General features: G+C 38.8%; 2 protein-coding genes across 6 annotated transcripts in view; one reads left to right on the top strand and one right to left on the bottom strand.

The window, feature by feature from the left end:
• LOC117989365 (pancreatic triacylglycerol lipase-like) overlaps window positions 1–5,874 on the top strand; it is a 35,174-nt gene extending 29,300 nt beyond the window's left edge. For all 5 annotated transcript variants that reach the window (XM_069504018.1, XM_069504016.1, XM_034976715.2 and 2 more), the window contains 4 exons: window positions 1,818–2,192; window positions 3,009–3,251; window positions 3,882–4,004; window positions 5,699–5,874. In XM_069504018.1, coding sequence (XP_069360119.1) covers window positions 1,859–2,192; window positions 3,009–3,251; window positions 3,882–4,004; window positions 5,699–5,859 — 861 coding nt within the window. In that variant the 5' untranslated portion in view covers window positions 1,818–1,858 and the 3' untranslated portion in view covers window positions 5,860–5,874. The remainder of the gene's footprint in view (window positions 1–1,817; window positions 2,193–3,008; window positions 3,252–3,881; window positions 4,005–5,698) is intronic.
• Window positions 5,875–13,205: 7,331 nt separating this feature from the next.
• LOC117989753 (ionotropic receptor 75a-like) lies at window positions 13,206–20,472 on the bottom strand. The gene is made up of 7 exons (XM_034977165.1): window positions 20,318–20,472; window positions 19,567–19,731; window positions 18,046–18,260; window positions 17,302–17,510; window positions 15,450–15,606; window positions 14,895–15,006; window positions 13,206–13,428 (listed from the first exon to the last, which is right to left on the bottom strand). Exons 1-7 carry the CDS (start codon window positions 20,470–20,472, stop codon window positions 13,206–13,208), a joined length of 1,236 nt encoding a protein of 411 aa, XP_034833056.1.
• Window positions 20,473–22,804: the final 2,332 nt, after the last annotated feature.

Genomic DNA, 22,804 nt, shown 5'->3' with positions numbered 1-22,804 from the left:
CGTTCTGGTTACACCCTGTATAAGTATTAGTTACTGTATGGGTAACGAACTTTAACAATGGATATGATGCAGAGAGACATATACCTAGTAAGGCAAACTACAAACTTAGATACAATTCGCCCACGTTGAATCCATTCATCTAAATCTGATAAGTTTCTAGAAATATCTATTTCTAGAAATTTCTCGGATTCAGATGAATGAATTCACAACAGTGGTTGTAAATAAACAGTTGCTTAAAGGTAAACTAATAGAGTATTTAGATTTGAAAACAATAACCAAGGGTTCCTTGGGAAACTGAGAATGTATTTATTTCTGAGTTCTAGGTCAAATTGTTTTGAAAGTTGTTAGGAAACTAGTCGGTCATAGTCCGATTAAACACGTGAGTTCAGCCATATTTATAACAACATATTTTAATGTAGATAACGGGACGTACATACCACGATTAATTTGATCCTTTGATATTGCAACCCAATTGCACGGGTCGTAGGGTCGTAGTCACGACGGGACTGCGGTGTTACGTGAGATATGATACGGGTGTTATGTACCCGTTATCTAAATATATAAAATGAAAAGGTGACTGACTGACTGACTGACTGACTGACTGACTGACTGACTGATCTATCAACGCACGGCTCAAACTACTGGACGGATCGGGCTGAAATTTGGCATGCGATTGTCTATTAAGACATAGACATCCGCTAAGAAAGGATTTTTGGAAATTCAACCCCTAAGGGGGTGAAATAGGCGTTTGAAATTTGTGTAGTCCACGCGGACAAAGTCGCGAACATAAGCTAGTCTACATTAAAATATGTCGTTAAACCACGAAATAAGCTTAAAATCATTATTATTAATTGTAACAAACTTTTCAGTTATATTGTGATAGACGACGGTTTCCCTGGAGCAGCGTAGTGGTTTTTAAAAAACCGGCCAAGTGCGAGTCAAACCCGCGCACTGAGGGTTCCGTACTCGGATAATATGTTTTTCGATATTTTGCACTATAAATAGAAAACTGTTATGCATAAAAATAAATAAAAGTCTGTTTAGAATGTATAGGTAAAGCCCTTTCATATAATATCCCACTTGGTATCTTGGTTATCGTAATACCTTGAAAATTAAAAATTTTTGTTAATGGACATATTTTAATATTTTTGGTAATATAACCACAAATTCACGGTTTTCAGATTTTTTCCTTTACTTGTGCTTAAGGCTTACCTACCTACCAAATTTTATGATTCTAGGTCAACGGGAAGTACCCTATAGGTTTTCTTGACAGACACGACAGACGGGCAGACGGACAGACAACGAAATGATCATATAAGGGTTCTTTTTTCCTTTTGAGGTACGGAACCCTAAAAATGGACAATTCGGATTTGATTCCCGGTTGGGACGATTTCGCAATCTTTAATATCGAAGTGGTTTGTTCTGGTAGCAGGCTTGCACCATGGTAGTTATCATTCTACTAGGAAACACGTGCCGCCAAGCGATTTCGTGTACCGGTATAATGCCGCATAAAAACAGATTAGGGTTTAATTAACCTGCCATACCCACATATCCCTTCCAGGTTTTTTTTATCGCAGTCAAAGGCTTGCTCTACTACTCATTGAATAAAAAAAGGGTTTACTTACTTGAAAAACAGATAATAATTTTTATATAAGTACAAAAATTTTCGAGTTATTATTCCAACAAACTGTTTCGGTAATATATTTTTGATAGAAGATGAATTATTGAACAATTAGTTAGGTCTAAGAAAAAATTTAACACACAAATGGAAAATTACCCGAAAAATGTTTATAAAAGAGAAAATATTGCCTTTACAGGTGAAGCTCTAAAGAGTTTCTTTGGATTAACTTATGAGCAGATGTTAGAGAAAAACAGAACCAATTTCAACGAAGTACTAAGCATCGATCATATCACTAAAAATGGTAATATCAAACATAACCTGAGCGAAACAAATTATTTGAAGAAATTGATGGTTAACGCTGAATCTATTTACTTTCTTGTTCATGGGTTCATGGAAAGTTCAGATGGTTTGATGGTGCAAGGTGTGGCACCGGAATTGCTTAAGCAACAGCGCGTAAAAGTGTTTGCTTTAGATGGAAGGAAGGTGATAAGTTTGGAGTACTTTAGATCTTCAACATACGTCCGGTTTATGGGACAAAAATTTGGGACACTTTTGACGGACCTAATTAGACGTAAGTTATAGATATGATAATTTTGGTAAATGTCTTTGCATATTCTAATTACAGTACGCGGCCGAAAGTAATGTACATCGACCTTTAGAACGAGATAGCAAATTTGTAGAGCACTGTCTCTGTCGTTGAGACAGTAATTTGCGGGACTTATAGTGCGCTATCCGATACAAGGTTACCACTCCATCTTCTTAGAATATAACATTATTTGGTTCTCCAAGTGATACAGTGCTTCCAATTTTGTTCACAATCTGGCTAATTCTGTTCCTACACAATCTCTAAACTAAACTAAAGTAACATGCAGATAGTATTTATAAAGTAACATGACTAAAATATGTATTGCTGTCTCTTGCATAATGCTCCCTCGGTTAAATGATAACACTAAAATACCTGTCCATTTAGTTTAGTTTAAAGGTTCTATTCAACAGAATTAGCCACGTAAGAAAGCTCAGAGTCACTAAGCGGGCGATGGAGAGAGCTATGCTTGGAGTTTCTCTGCGTGATCAAATCAGAAATGAGGAGATCCGTAGAACTAGAGTAACTGACATAGCTCAACGGGTTGCGAAACTGAAGTGGCAATGGGCAGGGCACACAGTTCGTAAAACCGATAGAGGTCCCAAGGTGCTAAAATCCCCCACCACTAGGTGGATGGACGACATCAGACGAGCAAGCAGGGAGCCGCTGGATTCAGGCGGCGCAAGAACGTGGCGTGTGGAAGTCCCTACAAGAGACCTATTTCCAGCAGTGGATGTCTATCGGTTAATGACGATGATTAAGTTATTAGTTTAAAAATACTTTCATAACTGGATAGTTTTACAGGTGGAGTCAACGCATCCAAAATAACGTTAGTTGGACATAGTCTAGGAGCTCACATAGCAGGTATAGCAGGCAAGAAAGTAAGAGAAAGAACTGGCGAAAGCATTGCAAGAATCACAGGCTTAGATCCAGCGGGACCTTGCTTCAGTAACATAGATACAGGAGCGAGGCTGGATGCAAGTGATGCGGAATACGTTGATGTCATACACACGAATGGTGGAATGTTGGGATTAAAAGAGCCTGTAGGTAACGATTGAAGACTTTGCTTTATTTGTGCTAAATAGATTAACATTGATGTAATAGGGGCGGATAAATGATGGGGGAAAATATCGTAAGGAATTCTCCATAATGTGCCTAAAGGTGTAAAATTAATATCGGTGGTACCTACTGAATTTTATACTTTAAATCAAGGATTAGAGTCCTTAGATCAGTTTTACTATGACGTTATTGTATTTTAAAGCTCGAACATTATCAACATGAGATGTAAAACCTTGCCAATGCCACAATGCCATGAAGAAGATGTTCTACACAAATTTTTGTAGAAAAAATTCAAATCAATTTCGAACAAATTTTCGAAGTACTTAATGCGACGCGTTATGTTATTAGTCTACCTCAATGTTCTTTGAGACCTTGATTGTAAATGAGCTGAAAGCTTTTTAACGTTTATTACTTATTTAAAGTTTATGAATGCACCAAACTTATTGTAAAATGTAAATATTTTTCTTTAATAAATAAATAAATACAAACGTTTGTAACGAATGCCATACAATATTGCATACTGCAGTATTGCATATAATGCATAAGAAAGTCGTGTAATAAATTCAGGATCCTCGATTCTAAGAATTCGTGTTGTCACAATTGTTATGTTGGTTCTAGGTCACATAGACTTCTACCCCAATAACGGTATGTCACAACCAGGATGCTTTTTTTCCACATGTGATCACAGCAGAGCATGGGAATTGTATGCTGAATCAATTAATTCGCCCGATCACTTTCCTGGTAAGTCTTGTTACTCTTAGATCACTGACTGGCTTATCTATCAAAACAGCTAAAAGGAAATCCGCTGTTAGTCTTGCGACTAGGCCATTCTCTATGAGTGAGACAATTACGTGAATCAAAGTCACTAGACATCTTTAAAAATGCAGTGAAGAATTATTACTATGAAACCCAAGGGGCGGGGGTTTAATAAAAACTGCCATACCCCTTCCAGGTTATCCCGCTACCATCTTAGACTGCATCATCATTTACCAAAATCCGTGAGATTGCAGTCAAGGGCTAACTTGTATCTGATTAAAAAAGAAGACTGCTCAGACTTAAGTTTCAGTTAAAATGATATGGATATTATGTCAGCGATATATCGCTGTCTCATTTTAACGGTCAAAGTTAAAATGACGACCTGGGACTTTTTTAAATTGACCAGCAAAAGCTAAGGTAAGGCTAAAAATATAGATGGAATATTCCTCAAGTTTTCAATAAAAATGAAACCCTCCAATAAGATTGGAATTTAATAAATAACTATTATCAAAGTGCCGATAATGATTGAAAAACGTGTACTAGGTACTTGTTTACATTTTGGAAACACGTGGCGTACCTATTACATCGATATACATCGATGACCTATTACAATCAATCTATATCTATCTATACTAATATTATAAAGAGGTAATGTCGTTAAGTTTCTTTGTAGGGGGTAATCTTTGGAACTACTGAACCAATTTTAAAAATTCTTTCACCAGTAGAAAGCTACATTATTCCTGAGTGACATAGGCTATACGGGATCGTTAAAAACCTAAATCTACGCGGGCGAAGCCGCGGGGATTAGCTAGTCTATAATACATTTTATAATAACGTACAAAAAAATTACGTACCTACTTGAATTGATAAGCCCGATTTACGAGCCACTTGACGTATCGATTCGCAATCTGCCAATCCGCACTGGGCCAGCGTGGCAGACTGTGGCCTTAACCATACATGTGGACTTATCAAAATACTAGCTTATTCCCGCGATTTCATCCGCGTGCACTACACAAATTTCAAATCCCTATTTTACCCCCTTAGGGGTTGAATTTTCAAAAATCCTATCTTAGCGGATGTCTACGTCATAATAGCTATCTGCATGCTAAATTTCAGCCCGATCCGTTCAGTAGTTTGAGCTATGCGTTGAAAGATCAGTCAGTGAACGTTTTGCGTCATCAATCCTCATACGCATGGCTAAGGTTTGTCAAAGTCAAAGTCAAAGTCAAATGATTTATTCAAAATAGGTAATTAATAACTCTTTTTGATGATCAGATTTTGGATTTCTAAGATATAGTGGTGATAATTATTACGCAAACTTAAAACTAAAGCTACGAGGGTTCCAAACGCGCCCGGGTTTGAGAAGAGCCCACAACAAACTCAGTCGGGTATTCTTTTTACTATCACCACTTTACAAATGTAATACTATATTGTATATACACGATAATATATTGTGTTCCCTACCAGTAACAACGGTATCTACCTACCAGTAAAACAAGAGTGAATATGCGTCTTCTAGGTAAACGCGTTCTATCTTAGGCCACATCAACACTTTCCATCAGGTATTCATCATAGGCAAACGCTTGTGGTCAAGCGTTTGCCTATAATGAATAAAAAAAGTCAGTCAGTTAGTCAGTCAGCTTTTCCTTTTACATAATTATATTGATTTTAAATTACAGCTCGCAAATGTGGAAATTGGACTTTGTTTCAAAACGGACTTTGCGCTAAGAAAGATGTGACCTACATGGGATTGAACTCTGGACCAGGGAATTCAGGCTCATACTTTTTGACCACTGGGTCGTCAGCGCCTTACAGCTTGGGTGCAGCTGGGAGTGGGTGACTTCAAAGTGAAAAAATTAAAGTTACCAACTGTTGTTCAAATAGATTAGGTTTTTGTTATTTTACCTTTTTCCTATCATTATAAAGTCTAAATATATAAAAGGAAAAGGTGACTGGTGGAAAAGGTACTGAAAATGCATACTTAGGTATTATATTCATGCACGGAAATCACAAAAATTCAGGCGCATGGATTGTATCAAAGAGATACAGATGAAATCAGAAGAGGTAAGCGATAAAGTGGTCCGAATGGCTAGACATGGTTCTAATGCTGCTCTGACATCACTTACATTTTCAGTACCCACTGAAAAACTTCATATCTAAATATATAAAACGAAAAGGTGACTGACTGATTGACTGATCTATCAACGCAAAGTTCAACCTACTGGACGGATCACGCTGAAATTCGTCATGCAGATAGCTATTATAACGTAGGCGTCCGCTAAGAAAGGATTTTTCAAAATTCAACCCCTATAGGGGTAAAATAGGGGTTTGAAGTTTGTATGAAAGTCTGTCAGTTTTGAAGTGTCGATAAAGAAGTTTTGTAGTTAATATTTTTGCAATTAGCAGTACGACATATTTTATTAAGCTTATGTTAAAATCTCAAAGTTAAAAATGAAACCTAAGGGTGTAAAATAGGGGTTTAAAATTTGTGTAGTGCACGCGGACGAAGTCGCGGGCATAAGCTAGTAATTACAAAGCATAAAGGAACAGTTTGCGAAACAAGTAGGTAACTCGAACAGTAGAAATGTATTTCTAACAATGTCGCAAGCAGCACAAAATATTATAAAAAGGGAACACCTAAAAGAACTTGGGAAACTTTTTTGTACATGACCCAAACACGGGAATTTTCGAGCTCTATTTTTGAAACCGCAAAATTAGCAAGTAAAGGTCATCGCTCATCGTATGCCTACGTAGAAGTGTATTCCAAACAATGTCGCAAGCGGAAAATAAATATAAAAAGTGAAAAGAACTTTAGAAACTTTTTGTACATGAGCCAAAAATGGGATTTTCCTGGTCTACCAAACCTAAGTCATGTGTATGAAGGATAATGACGCAATAAGTTTCGCGCGTGTAGATGGAATGTCGACGACATAAGGATGGAAACTCGCCCGATGCGTGTTGTGGTACCGTGGTAAAAGGTAACGGGGGGACAAGATCGAAAACTTGTTGAAAAAACGCACTCTCCGAAATATATTCTATAAAAACACCGATAAGCCAGCAATCTTAAGGCGGCTTTGGAAGGAGAGTCTTCGCCTATGAGTCTCCCAGCTTGACGATCAACGGCATCTAGAGCCGCTAGTTGATAGTCAGCGGAGCCATCATAGAGGTGATTGCAGTACTCCTTAACACAAAGTAATGAGTTGGTGCGGCGTGAAGCTTGTGAAGCTTGTCAGGAATGCCAAGTTTTCAGCGGCAGCTTTAGCTTTGATAGATTTTCCAAAGTTGATGAGTTAGACATCAGGTAAGTTAAATAAAAAGAGTTTCATATTTTAGCTATCTAATTAAATCCATACTATCCCTATCCATACTAATATTATAAATGCGAAAGTGTCTCTGTCTGCTAGCTTTTCACGGCCCATCCGTTCAACTGATTTTGATAAATTTGGTACAAAGATAACTTGCATCCCGGGGAAAGACATAGGCTACTTTTTATCCCGGAAAATCAAACAGTTCCCACAGGATTTTTTAAAACCTAAATCCACGCGGGCGAAGTCGCGGGCATCATCTAGTTCCTAATAAATTGCAAAATAATTTCCCGCTGGCAAAAGTCGAAACGTGGATAAAGTTTTTTATAAAATTTTGCAAGGCCCCGTATATAACAAGAAACACAACTTGTATGGCATCTTCGTGAACTTTTGCGCAAGCCGCAAGCACGTTGCATATTGCCTGAAGTTTTTATGAGTTGCCCGAAATAGAAAGGATTCAAGAGCGAACTGTGTTGTTACTTTTTAGGGTTCCGTACGTCAAAAGAAAAAACGGAACCCTTATAGGATCACTTTGTTGTCTGTCTGTCTGTCCGTCTGTCTGTCCGTCTGTCTGTCAAGAAACCTACAGGGTACTTCCCGTTGACCTAGAATCATGAAATTTGGCAGGTAGTTGGCTCTTATAGCTGATATTATCTGAAAACCGTGAATTTGTGGTTATATCACACACAAAAAATTAAATTGTGGTCATAAACTAATAATTAGTATTTTCAGTTTTCGTAGTGAGATAACTATATCAAGTGGGGTATCATATGAAAGGACTTGGGCATTCTAAAACAGATTTTTATTTATTTTTATGCATCATAGTTTTTGAATTATCGTGCAAAATGTCGATAAAATACGATTGTACTACGGAACCCTCAGTGCGCGAGTCTGATTCGCACTTGGCCGGTTTTTTAACATATTGTTATTGAAGCATTTTGTGCCACTATATACGATTTCGTAGCCTAAAAATGGGATAAAAGAAAATAATACACGAAAAATTTTATAAGCATTTACTTGAGTTGTAATATAAAACATCAAATTGAAGCATTTGTTACTTGAGAGACGTGCTTTATCTGAAATATCTAAAACTAACACAAGATTGACGTGATGCCAAGTTTTACTTGAGTCATATTCATAATTATATGCAAAGTTATACCAAACATATGCTTTCGTTTCTTCATAGGTACACTTACTTTTTTCTTATACAGTACTAGCTTATGCTCGCGACTTCGTCCGCATGGACTACACAAATTTCAAACCCCTATTTCACCCCCTTAGGGGTTACATTTTCCAAAATCCTTTCTTAGCGGATGCCTACGTCATAATAGCTATCTGTATGCCAAATTTCAGCCCGATCCGTCGAGTAGTATGAGCTGTGCGTTGATAGATCAGTCAGTCAGTCATTCAGTCAGTCATTCAGTCAGTCATTCAGTCAGTCAGTCAGTCAGTCAGTCACCTTTTCCTTTTATATATTTAGAAGACTAGCTTATGCCCGCGACTTCGTCCGCGTCGATTTAGGTTTCTTTTAATCCCTTGGGAACTATTTGGTTTTCAGTATGCAAGCCATCTCTGTACCAGAATTCGTCAAAATCGCTTGAACGGGTGGGCCATGAAAGGCAGACAGACAGACACACTTTCGCATTTATAACATTAAGTATGCCTTTTACTAAGAAAGAGACTCTTAGGTAAATATTATAATTCAAAGCTCTATGTATTGAGGGAAACAAGCCACATGCAAAAACAACTTCGCTTGTTGTTTCGCTTAGCAGTATAAAATATCTTTGGTTTTATTACGGAACATTTATTGTGAAAGAAATTTTCCGGTATTTTTTTATTAAATTGACCCTTTACTTATTTCATTTTCTATCCGTCTACGCTCTATCGTTGGCAATTTCACAAAATATAATAGATAATAGAAAATAACCCAAAATAGCTTCGAGGCAATATACGCCCGCCTACATTAGTTTATATTAAACTTATTTGTGCATTAAAACTAAAGCAAACAAAACAATAACGCCGAATACAAAATTTACGCTTGACCACAGACCATTTAAACTAATATTGTAATGATGGAAGTTAAGACAAAACAGATAAGGCACAGTACAAATATTTAGATCCCCTTTCAAAATGCTAATAGATTTCCTCTTGCTAACTTCACTCACAAAATATAATCATCATCATCATCATCATCATCATCATCATCATCATCATCATCATCATCATCATCATCATCATCATCATCATCATCATCATCATCATCATCATCATCATCATCATCATCATCATCATCATCATCATCATCATCATCATCATCATCATCATCATCATCATCATCATCATCATCAACAACCGATAGAAGTCCTCAGCTGTACATAGGTCTCTTGTAGACACACCACATTGTGGAAGTAGCGCCGCCTGAATCCAGCGGCTCCCTGCGACTCGTTTGATGTCGTCTGTCCACCTAGTGGAGGGTCTTTCAACACCGCGCTTTTCGGTGCGAGGTCGCCAGCACCTTGGGATCCCAACGTCTATCGGTGTTTTGAATTATGTACCCTGCTCATTACCACTTCAGCTCCAGTAATCGTCATCATCGTCCACTGCTGGACATAGGTCTCTTGTAGGGACTTCCACACGCCACGGTCTTGCGCCGCCTGAATCCAGCGGCTCCCTGCGACTCGTCTGATGTCGTCCGTCCACGTAGTGTGGGTCTTCCAACGTTCCGTCTTCCGGTGCAAGGTCGCCATTCCAGCACCTTGGGACCCCAACGTCTATCGGTTGTATGAACTATGTGCCCTGCCCATTGCCACTTCAGCTTCGCAACCCGTTGAGCTATGTCGGTTACTCTAGTTCTCCTACGGATCTCCTCATTTCTGATTTGATCACGTAGAGAAACTTCAAGCATAGCTCTCTCCATCGCCCACTGAGTGACTCTGAGCTTTCTTATGAGGCCCATAGTTAACATCATATCTCGGATCAGTAATCAAATTAATCCAAATCTCTAACTAAGCCAGTACCTAATCCTGTATGATAATCCTGATTGTACCTGTTACTAATCTTTAACAAGTTCAGTCCTGTGGAACCAACTCCCATAGGCGGTGTTCCCACTAGATTATAACATGGGGTTATTCAAGGGGCGGACCAACAAATTTCTAAAAGGCCGGCAACGCATCGCCGGCTCCTCTGGTGCTGCAAATGTTCATGGGCGGCGGTAATCACTTAACATCAGGTGACCCGCCTGCTCGTTTGCTCGCTATATCTATTAAAAAAAAAAAGTCTACTTTCATCCATCTGCTTAGTGCTTTGTAATAATTATTCATGATTGACCAAAGTTATAACGTGTAGTTATACCTAATAGAAAGCCCTGAAAATGCCTTCAAGCTATTGTTTGTTATTTGAAAGGTCCGATTGCCAAGAAACTATTTGATAAGTCATTACGGGATCAACTGAAGATGGTTTATTAATTACAAGTTCGCCTGCGGGCTTAGTAGAAGTTTCCTTTATGGAAATCTAACAATGCCCTATTCAAGTTTATCTATTTCTTAGAGTGATTGGTTATATATTTTTGTTTACCTTACCACCGATACAAATAATAATCAGTACCCTATCAGTACCCTTATTATAAATGCGAATGTGCGTTTGTTTGTTGGTTTGTCCTTCAATCACGTCGCAACGGTGCGACGATAAAGACCTGGAAAGTGATGCTACTTTTTATCCCGGAAAATCAAAGAGTTCCCACAGGGATTTTTAAAAAACCTAATTCCACGCGGACGAAGTCGCGGGCATCAGCTAGTTATTATTATAAATCTAAAAGTGGTGTTAGCCTAGTGGTTAAGATATCGGGCTTCCATTCGGGGGTCGGTGGTTCGATCCCGGGCACGCACCTCTAGCTTTTCTGAGTTATATAAAAGGCGATAAAATTAATTGTTTTAACGGCGAAGGATAACATCAGGTAGGTAGTAGGTATACTTTATCGTAAGATTTTTTTACACCTTTATTACCTGTTATCTCCCAAAGCCACCATGATCCAAACTTTATAGTTTGTGATCGTTCCTCCCTATGGTGGGAACAATAAGCAGGGAAATTTACCGGTTTTTTTTGAAATTACGAAGGTCTGGCACGCGCTGGCTCTCTCTATATATGGGTAGTGATTAATCACTTATAATACCACAAGAGCTTCAAAATTATCGGGTATTTCCCGATAGGTTCGTTGCAAACAAATGAAGGAGTCAAGTTTTTCAGGTTAAAAAATCACGAGCGCGAAGCGCGAGTGATTTTTCCTGAAAAACTTGACGACTTTATTTGTTTGCAGGGAACCTTGAGGGAAATGCCAGATAATTTTGAAGCTCGTGTGGTATTCGGGGGATTATTTTTCCGTCCCAAATGTCGGCCAAAATCTCCAATTTTCACAATTGAATTCAACCTGTCAGTTTGACGTGTGGACTTCAACTACCAGAGAAAATTTTCAAAAAATTATCAGTATAATACCATGTAGGTTGTACCACGTGACGTCGAATGGTGCAATTCTATTGGTCGACATTTGGGTCGGAAAAATAATCATTATAATATAGGAATTGATGTTTTTACATATTTTCTCAACAGCAATGTCCGAGTGGTTCAGCCGGTTCATTAATTTTGTTGATTGTATTTGTGTGTAGTGAAATGTACATTGTATTGAATTCGCACGAGTCGACGACTCGGAAAAATTAAACGCTTTTATAAATGCATTTCCAATTCCAAATTATTAAGAAACAATTCTGAATTTTCAATAATGGAATGTAGTTATTAATTAAAATCTTAACTATTTTTGTTGCAATGAATCATTTTTAAAGTCTACCATTTTTAGGGTCCAGAGAAAAAGGAATCCCTTCATTGTCTGTCTATCTGTTTGTCCATTATGACTGTCAAAACCCATCAAGGGAATCAAAACATATAGGGTACCTACTTTCCGTTAACCTAGAATTATGTTTGGCATATGTAGCAACCAATGTCTAACAGGCACAAGTAAAGGGGAAAATCCTAAAACCGTGTGGTTACAGCCCAAAAAAAATATGTTATTTCTTGTACGAGTACGGTGCGCTTCGTGCCCTAGCTTGACTCGTATCGTTATCGATGTTATCAACCGATAGACGTCCACTGCTAGTCTGAAGTCTTCCACACGCAACGGTCTTGCACCGCCTGAATCCAGCGGCCCCCTATGACATTTGATGGCATATGACATATGACGTTCGATGTCATCAGCTGTCCACGGGGTGATTTTACGTATCTCGCGACAGGCTTAAATCTCGCTGCTCATAACACGTATCAGCGGCTAGAGAGAGACAGCAATAGCCACAAAGCAAAATAAGAAGAAGAGAGACAGCAAATGAACTGTCGCATTGCTACTGCTGTCGCTACTGCAACGTTTTACGTAATCACCCCGCCGCGCTTTCCGGTCCTTGGGATCTCAAGTCCCAACGTCTATCGGCTCTTCGGTGTACCGCCCATTCATTACTACCTCAGCTTCGAAACTTGTTGGGCTACCTTACCTTTGATTCCGCGATGCCGTTAATATTTAAACTCAAAATTTCTGGCTTTATTAAGGGTAAACAAGAAGCAAAAGAAATTCGGCCAAGATAAAAGTTATTTCAAAAAGACAATACCCAAATTCCATAAGAAAGTAATATTTATTTGTTACTTCGTGTATTTTATAAGTATGTGTATATTTTGTGTGTGTATGTGTGTGTGTGTGTTTGTATGAAGTGTGAAATATGAAATTTATTGTACATAGTAGGAACAGTCTACCTAACAAGAATAAGTAACGGTTTTGTAATATCGATGCAGCGTTTCTATTTAGGTATCTACTATCTTGCAATTAAATCTTTACCTATTCTTCTTCATTTTATTCCACATAAGGCCAGACTCTATTCATCTGGTAATGTATCCTCTCACCGACCAACACAACTAGCGCCAACACATAAGCAGAAAAGAGTATTATTACAGGCGCTAATACATGTTCAAACTGTGCTTTGTACACGCCTGTAGAGTCTTCACATTTCAAAGGAGAATACTTGTCTTGCTTAAGGATATTCTTCATTATGCCTGCTTCTTTTACTCGGAGAGTTCTGTAAAAATATATTGAAACTAGCTTCTGCCCGCGGCTTCGCCCGCGTGGCCTACAGGAAACAAATGGCATTTTTTTCAGAAACAAACATTATAACATCAGGACACGCACTCTGAACAGCACCGAATAACACATATAACCTTCCAACCCCCATTTCACTCATTTAGGGGGGGGGATTTTCTCATAGTCGTTTCTTAGCTGACACCTAACCTCAAGAAAAAACCTACTTTCCAAATTTCAAGTCAATTATAATATCAATAATTAAAACTTTCCCATACAAACTTACATCCCCTATTTTACCACCCTTATGGGCGAATTTTCCAAAAATCCTGAAACACGTATTTCTTCATAATATGTGACCGAAAACCCAAATACCAATTTTCATGCAAATAACTTGACAAATGACGGACTTTCATACAAACTTCCATTCCCCATTTAACCCACTTAGAGGTGGAATTTAGAAAAATCCTTTCTTAGTGGATACCTACTCATCCCAAAGAATAGACCCTCTAAATTTCATGTCTTTAGGACCAGCGGTTTAGGCTGTGCGTTGATATCTATGTCAGTCAGTCAGTCAGTCAGTCAGTCAGTCAGTCAGTCAGGACTTTGAATTTTATATATATAATATATAAAAGATTAATAAAAAATAAGCGTAGGCTTGTAAATAAAAAAATTGAATATAATATGATAATTATTATTAATTTTTATTTGGCACCACCAAAAGAAGGAAAAAGAATCCTAGATGAATGCAGCCTGCCCATCTATTCTTTGTGCGAGAAATAGAATGTACACGTTCGTTTCGGACTGTCATGCTTTTTATTCATCCAGGCCTTTGTGCCTTTATACAGTCAGTTTTAGCGGAAACGTGGGCACGACAATTATTGGCCGCGTCCACGAATTAAAAGTCGCTCAGCGCACTATTGAGCGAGCTATATTATATAATGCTCATTGATTTACCTTGTATATCTTCATTGGTAGCTTTCATTCATATACGAGGGATGCTACCTCTCTCACGAATAAAATCCGAAAGGAGAAAATTTGTAGAAGAACAAAACCGACATAGCTCAAAGGATTAGCAAAGCTGAAGTGTCACTGGGTGGGTCATGCCTTTCGCAGAATGGACGTCCAATGGAGAGTTCAATTCTAGACTGGAGAGTGGAGACTGCGTACCGGTAAGCGCACTGTAGGATTACCTTTACCTTTGTCCTTTAGCCCACTCTGGGCCGATTACATAAAGAAGTTGGTGGAAAGTAGATGGATGAGGAAGACGGAGGAGCGTGTTTGATGGTGCGCATTTGAAAATGCTTACGTCCAGTATGGCTGTATACTTACGTGATGATTAGATTAGACGTATTGGATTGCATTAGATTTACAGAGTCTACGTTGGTTTTACCTAACCAAAGCGAACTAGGAAATATACTACAACAAAACAACAGCACAAGAAAAATAAAATCAATAAAAATTTACCCAATTTTGAACTCCTCCTTATACGAGAAATTTTTTGATGTGAAAAAGTACTGTTTTATTTTCGAATACAAGTCTACCTCGACAAGTTGGCAAATGTCCTCACTGTTGAGATCTGTAAATAAGTTTTTTTTAGTGAGGTAGGCTTGCGCTTGACGACAATCATGCCTGAGAAACAAAGCTATGATGAGGAGCGCGCTTGCCTAGAAGGTGCCTACTTGGCAGGAGACACGGCCAGGCATCGTATATGGACATAGGTCTCTTGTAGGGACTTCCACACGCCACGGTCTTGCGCCGCCTGAATCTAGCGGCTCCCTGCGACTCGTCTGATTTCGTCCGTCCACTTAGTGGAGGGTCTTCCAACACTGCGTCTTCCGGTGCGAGGTCGCCATTCCAGCACCTTCGGACCGCAACGTCTATCGGTTTTACGAACTATGTGCCCTGCCCATTGCCACTTCAGCTTCGCAATCCGTTGAGCTATGTCTGTTATTCTAGTTCTAGTTGTAGTGCCTTCAGTAGTAATATGTATAGGTAAAAGGTAGGTAGGTAGGTACTTACATCTTTTCAAAATGGGATACAAAGTGAAGTACTCAGTGACTAGAGCCGTCTTGGAGCCGACGACAGCTTCTAACGCGGTAGTCAAATTCATTATCTGGACGTGTAACAGTTTCTTCCAAACTATACTGAGGTTATTGTCCATAGACTTTTCATATTTCTGAAAATGATTAAAATTATTTGTATCTGAAAAAATATTTCTTAACGAGATGATGTCCCCGACTTTTGAATCTCGGTTTCTAAAAATCCCGTGGGAACTCTTTGATTTTCCGGGATAAAAAGTAGCATTTATCCTTTCCTAGGTTGCAAGCTAAAACATATAATATTACAAAATATATTTATGTTGAAATCACAAACGCACCTGTGAAGTTCTATCAGCAGTAGCGTGCTTACCCTAGTTGTAACAGATCAATGCATATTTTCATTGTGGCAGTAGTAAACAGGTTCCTACCAGCTAATGCATACCCTGACTTCAAACTCTGTGCACGCCACTGTCTATCAGTATACGAGTCAGTGGAGTGCAGGTCATAGAGGCATAAATGCACTGCTTACCCCTCAATAATAGCTCAATGCATATTTTTCATTATGACCTGCCAGTAAATAGGTTCCTACCTATCTAATGCCTACCCTGACTTCAAACACTGCGCACGCCACTGATACGAGTCCCTTCATTCGAAGATATACCTACGTATACCAAAGTTAATTTTAGATCTAAAACTAATGTTAAACGAATATGAAATACTAGCTGATGCCCGCGACTTCGTCCGCGTGGAATTAGGTTTTTAAAAATCGCGTGGGAACTCTTTGATTTTCCGGGATAAAAAGTAGCCTATGTCACTCTCCAGATCTTTATCTATAACTATGCAAAAAATCACGTCAATCCATTGCACCGTTGCGACGTGATTGAAGGACAAACCAACAAACAAAGTACCTACACACTTTCGCATTTATAATAAGGGTACTTACTGATTATTAGCTACATATGTACCTAACAAGATTTTATGTTAATTAGGGAACTGGATTTATTATTCCATTCTCGGAACAATGATATTATTATCTAGAAATTATGCGTAGTAATGGTTATCTTAATTAATGTGAAGTACGTTAAATACACAGACTGAAGGCAACCTGCAGGGTAAAAGATTATTCTTATGCACCAGCAGTTTCGATTTATTATGTAGGGGCACATTTGCTAAAATAATAGGACTTAATATCTTGTATTTTCTATATATAAAAATGAATCGCTGAATGTGTTGCTGATCGCAAATCTCGAGAACAGCTAAACCGATTTCGCTAATTCTTTTTAGGGTTCCGTACCTCAAAAGGAAAAACGGAACTTTGTTGTCTGTCTGTCTGTCTGTCTGTTTTTATAATATTCCTTGAAGTACGAGGATGGTTCTTACGGAGAAAAACATTTAAAAAATTTGAATCGACTGTTAGTCGGTACGAAGTTCGCCGGGGTAGCTAGTATCTCTATAATTCTATTGAGAGAATTATGGCGAGCCGTGGTAGCCTAGTGGTTAGGACATCCGCCTCCTATTCGGGAGGTCGAGGGTTCGATCTAACTTTTCGGAGTCATATGTGCGTTTTAAGAAGAAGAGCTGCTCGTTTGCTCAAGCGGCATCCAGGGCACCGTACTAAGCGAAGCTTTATATAAAATGCGCTGCCTATTGCCCTTTATTTCTCTTGTACTCTGTCTCGCGTACTCGTATGGACGTGTTGATCAGCCAATGAAGTTTGTTCCACGTTCCACTATAGCGTATTTCGTTTCACTTTTTGCAAGTTAAGTTTTCATCCCAGACGTCTGCTTATTAGTTTCAAAGAGTCTGTATAAGAAAGGGGAAAAACATCTTACCTGTTTATCAGTATCAAGGTTCATGTCTTTCAGCAAAGCGAATTGGTAGTCACTCTCTACCAAGGCTTTTAGATCCATAGTTTTGTCTTTATCACTCACTAGATGAGAGAGCAAGTTGGATGTATAGAAGCTGTGAACTACATAAGCACACACGATGAAGGTTAGGTAGCCAATCCGTCGAGAGTTTGAAGTTGCTTGTAATGGTAAAACTGAAAACATAAAGATGCCTTTGTATATTTCACCAACATCATCATTATTACCAACCGATAAGCGTCCACCCCTGGTCATAGGGTCTTCTAGGGTGTTTCACACGCCACAGTCTTGCGCCGTCAGAATCCAGCGGCTCCCGGCGACTCGTTTGGTGTAATTTGTCCACTTGGTGGACGGCCTTCCAACGCTGCGTTTTCCGGTGCAAGGTCGCCATTCCAGAACCTCGGGATCCCAGCATCTATCAGTTTTTCGCACTATTGTCACTGCCCTCCCCACCACTACCCTGCCCTGAGACCCACAGTTAACGACAATGTCTCGGATCCACATGTCATCACTGGCAACACGCCCTGTTCGAAAATTTTGGTCTTCAAGCACTGAGGAATTTTTGACGGGAAGACATCTCGAAGTTTTCCAAACGCTGCCCAGCCAAGTTGGACTCGGAGAAAATATTAGATAATATGCTATATCTAGTGGAAATACTATTTATCCGATAAAGTTGCGCTAAAATTAATAAAATATTTAAAAAAAACTTACTATGTTGACAATAAGCAGAGAATGCAAGCAGTAATTCGTAACCAAAACTGCACTCTCCTCCAAACTGCCTGGTGTCCCATTGGCTGAGCATGTAGAAGCACAACGAACCGAACACAATCATCGTGTAAATGCAGATCCAAACTGGGATGTTGAAGGGTTGGCTGTAGAACGCCTGGAGGATGCCGGTGTAGCGGTGACGGAGGATAAAACCGAGACTGGTGACGTAGAAATTAATGTTATTTTTGGTCCCATGATGGAATTAAGCTTCAATAGCTCAACAGGTAAAGGAGTGGACTGAAAACCGAAAGGTCGACGGTTCAAACACCGCCCGTTGCACCTTTGTTGTACCGTACTCCTAGCACAAGCGTGACGCTTAGTTGGAGAGGAAAGGGGAATATAAGTCATTTAACATGGCTAATATTCTTAAAAAAAATATAAAAAATTAAGACATAACCCCCTCCTTCCTTCCCTCAACTCCCTTTGGCGGTGTTCCACTAAATTATAACATAGGGTTGTTCAAGGGGCGGATGAACAAATTCCTGAAAGGCCGGCAACGCATTGTCGGTTCCTCTGGCGCTACAAAAGTTCATGGACGGCGGTAATCACTTAAAATCAGGTGACCCGCCTGCTCGTCTGTCCGCTATTTTTTTTAAACCCTTAGGAGGCATTTTTTCAATGACAAGTTAGCCATTAGCTTGCGGTAATATTGTGATGATGCAGTCTCCTACAGAAACTAATTAGTCCCACACTGATACCTGGTGTCTGCTTGATTTCATACATCACTACCCATTTATAAATGAGAAAGTGTGTTTGTTGGGTTGTTGTTTTGTCCTTCAATCACTTTACAACGGAGCAACGGTTCGACGTGATTTTTTGGAGAGTGGCATAGGCTACTTTTTATCCCGGAAAACCAAAGAGTCCCCACGGGATTTTTAAAGACATAGCATCCACGCCTATGAAATCGCGTGCATCAGCTAGTAGATTTATAAAGGGGTGGTTCGGACATCAAATGGTTTCATACATTTTGTCAGCCCCGTCCGCTTGGTATATATCAAGTTCTTTTGCAGCGTAGACACATCATAATGTTTTACAATGATTCAAAAAGAGGTGAATCACTTTTGCCAATGTAGGTACCTACTACGTTAGTATTATTATATACTAGCTTATGCTCGCGACTACGTCCGCGTGGACTTCACAATTCTCAAACCCCTATTTCACGCCTTTAGGGGTTGAATTTTCAAAAATACTTTCTTAGCGGATGCCTACATCATAATAGCTATCTGCATGTCAAATTTCAGCCCGATCTGTCCAGTAGTTATGAGCTGTGCGTTAATAGGTCAGTCAGTCAGTCAATCAGTCACCTTTTCCTTTTATATATTTAGATTCATCATCATCAACCGATACACAGCCACTGCTAGACATAGGTCCCTAGTAGGAACTTCCACACGCTACGTGCCGCCTGAATCCAGCGGCTCCCTGCGACTGATGTCGTGTATCCAGTGGGGGGTCTGGAACACTTACCGCCACGTAAATATAGCTTGTATAGGGTATGCGTGGTCAAGTAAGTCGGCTTGAAGTTGCATAGGTCTCACATAAATGTCGATGGAATCGTTAGCACGTGGGTGGATCGCACTCGACCGAGCCGTCGCCGGTAGATGAGTGTAATCTACCACTTCATAAGAAATACTGAAACGTGGATAATTTATTGTAATAGTTATAGTATTTTTACAAAGTTCTTTGATCTAATTAAAAGTAGGTACTGTACGCGACAGAAAATAATGTACATCGGCCTTTAGAATGACATTTCGGCTTTGTAAGAGCGTAGTCTCTGCCACTCATACCACCTATGACGTTTTGTCGGTCTCAACGACAGAGACTATGTTCTACAAATCCGCTATCTCCTTCTAAAGGTCAATATATTTTATGCCGCGTGCTGTATTTGGTAGGTATGCTTTTAATTTGGTTCATTAAGGCAAGATTGAATAGGTTTCGCGCTAGGAAAGCGCGCTCCAAAACCTCATGATTGCATTATAGCCGTCAAACTAACAAATTATATTTTTATTATTAGGACCTACCAATTGCATGGAAATACGTCTGATCACTTTTATATAATATTTTCCAACAGGGCCCCAAATTCTTGTGTGCCTAAGGGCCCCGGCATGACCTATGACGGCGCTGGCTATGTTGCTGTACTTGATGGATTAAAAATAAATCTAAGCTTAACCAGCCAGTCTTCGTCTATAGTTCTTGATAAAACACCATAAATACTTACTTAAATCCGAACATGTCATGCAAAATGTTCAACAGTATACATCCAACGTACGTCTGACGCCACAAGGGATCGTATTCATAAACATTCTCGTACGTTCCCACCGACTCGCAGCTGAACAATGACCTCACGTGGAAGGTTTCATTTATTTTCACCATATTAACTGAAGAACTTATCCAAGAAACAGCTAAAACAGTAGGTAAAAGTAGTTAAAAATTCAGGGACTCGTAATTTCAGCGGATTATAGCAAACTAGCTGACCCTATGGAATTAGAAAATCGAGGGGGGGGGGGGGGGGTTGAATTTCCAAAAATCCTGAAATACATATTTCTTCATTTGTTACTTTGTTACTGAAAACCCAAAGGCTTCGCTCCGGTGGAATTAGAAAATCGAAGGGGGGGGGGGGGGGGGGGGGGGGGGGAGAGAGGTTTGAATTTCAAAAAATCCTGAAATACATGTTAATTCATTTGTTACTGAAAACCCAAATACCAATTTTCATGCAAATAACTTGAAAAATGACGGACTCTCATACAAACTTTCATCCTCTATTTAACCCCATTGATAGTAGAATTTCCAAAAATCGTGAAATACGAATTTTTTATATTTTTAACCGAAAGCATTTTCATCAATGTAACTTCAAAAATGACGGACTTTTATACAAACTTTCATCCCCCATTTAACCCACTTAGGGGTAGAATTTTTAAAAATGTTTTCTTAGTGGATACCTACTCTTTACAAAGAAAACACCCTCAAAATTTCATGTCTGTAGGACCAGCGGCTTAGGCTGTGCGTTGATATAATATATGTCAGTCAGTCAGTCAGGACTTTGAGTTATATACATATAGTATAGTATACATATATAGATTAAGCTTTTGATTCCTTGTAAAAGATGATAACAAACGATAAGATGATGATAAGATGATCAATAAAGAATATACATACATACATACATATATCTAGCTAGTGTAGTTATAGTGAAAGTGTAGTGCTAGTGCAAATCAAAGATCACACGAACAAAGTGAAAGCATAGTGCTAGTGCAATTTAAAGAACACAAGAACAAAGTGTCTTCCAATAAGGTAGCAGCTCAGTTCGGTGCTTTCTTCATACAAACGTAGGAGGGAAAATACAACAATATTCGATATTGTACGCACAAAACTAAGAATTATATCGATTTATCTCGTCATTATCTAGGTTCAATGATATCTAAAACATTGAAAAAAATATTGATTTAAAAGTTACGAGCCTCAAAAGATTCCTATTTTAACACTAAATTTATGTCAACTTTGGGCGTAAATAAATAAGATTAGGAATAGGAAAATTCTAAAAAAAATTATCATTAGACATAGTTTATTTATTCATTAGTTGAAATAACTTTACTTTGCAAACCTAAATTCAGTAGTTTTTTCTCAAAAATACTTTTCCCAAACTACTGTTCAACCCTTTTCAAGCGCTAGATTTCGGCTAAAATCATCATGCTTCTCACCCCAAAACATTAGACACCGCGCGGGTGGCGGAGGGAAGGGCCAGCCCAGCGGCGCGCGGCTGCGCGTGTAATATTGTGGTTTCTATGACGACAACTGTTGTTATTAATATGTTTTCAAAAACAAAAGTCGTAATGATTTTATAAAATTAATTTTTATTCAGTGGCTATGCAAATGTGTAGAAGATTGAGCAGAGCAGAGTCAATAAGTCCTTCAAATACTTATTGCATTTTGTACATTGACCTCTGGAATTTGAAATTTGGACACCAATTTTATTCATTGGTTTATTGACCTGACTTTGTTGTTGAGGTCCTAGTAGGGATATCTACTCGTGTGGTCCTAGTACAATAGGTAAGTAACTTTGTTTATTATATTGTTTATTATAACTTTTATTTTATCTAATTTTAAAAAACCGGCCAAGTGCGAGTTGCTCGCGCACCAAGGGTTCCGTACTCAGGTATTTTTTTGACATTTTGCTCCATAAATCAAAAACTATTATGCATAAAAATAAATAAAAATGTGTTTTAGAATACACAAGTAAAGCCCTTTCATATAATACCCCACTTGGTATACTTATCATACATTGAAAATTGAAAATACTAATTATTTTTTCATTAACACACTTTAATTTTTTTTTGTAAGTTGTAATCACAAATCTATGGTTTTCGGATTTATTCCTTTACTTGTGCTCTAAGACCTACGTACCTACTAAATTTCATGATTCTGGGTCAACGGGAAGTATCCTATAGGTTTGTGTGACAGATACGGACACAGACGGAGAGACGGACAGACAGACAGACAACGAAGTGATCCTAAGGGTCCCTTTTTTCCTTATAAAGTACGGAACCCTAAAAAGGCACCTGTATATGTATAATAATATAGGTAGGTAGGTACCTACCTGGTGGTATTTCTTTGTATTTTTAGGGTTCCGTACCTCAGAAGGAAAAAACGGAACCCTCTGTCTGTCGGTCCGTCTGTCCGTCCGTCCGTCTGTCCGTCCGTCCGTCCG

This window comes from Maniola hyperantus, chromosome 16 (assembly GCF_902806685.2).
Source record: "Maniola hyperantus chromosome 16, iAphHyp1.2, whole genome shotgun sequence".
NCBI lineage: Eukaryota > Metazoa > Arthropoda > Insecta > Lepidoptera > Nymphalidae > Maniola > Maniola hyperantus.
The sequence above is the reverse complement of the archived record's forward strand: the minus strand, read 5'-3'. Positions and strand labels throughout refer to the sequence as shown.

Bases quoted from the DNA above. Each gene is read 5' to 3' on its own strand.
- LOC117989753 (XM_034977165.1), bottom strand. From the start codon at position 20,472: ATGGTGAAAATAAATGAAACCTTCCACGTGAGGTCATTGTTCAGCTGC. The intron at 18,261-19,566 runs GTAAGTGTTCCA...CTACGTCACCAG, and splicing joins CAAGCTATATTTACGTGGCG to TCTCGGTTTTATCCTCCGTC. The intron at 15,607-17,301 runs GTAAGATGTTTT...AATCATTTTCAG, and splicing joins ACCTTGATACTGATAAACAG to AAATATGAAAAGTCTATGGA.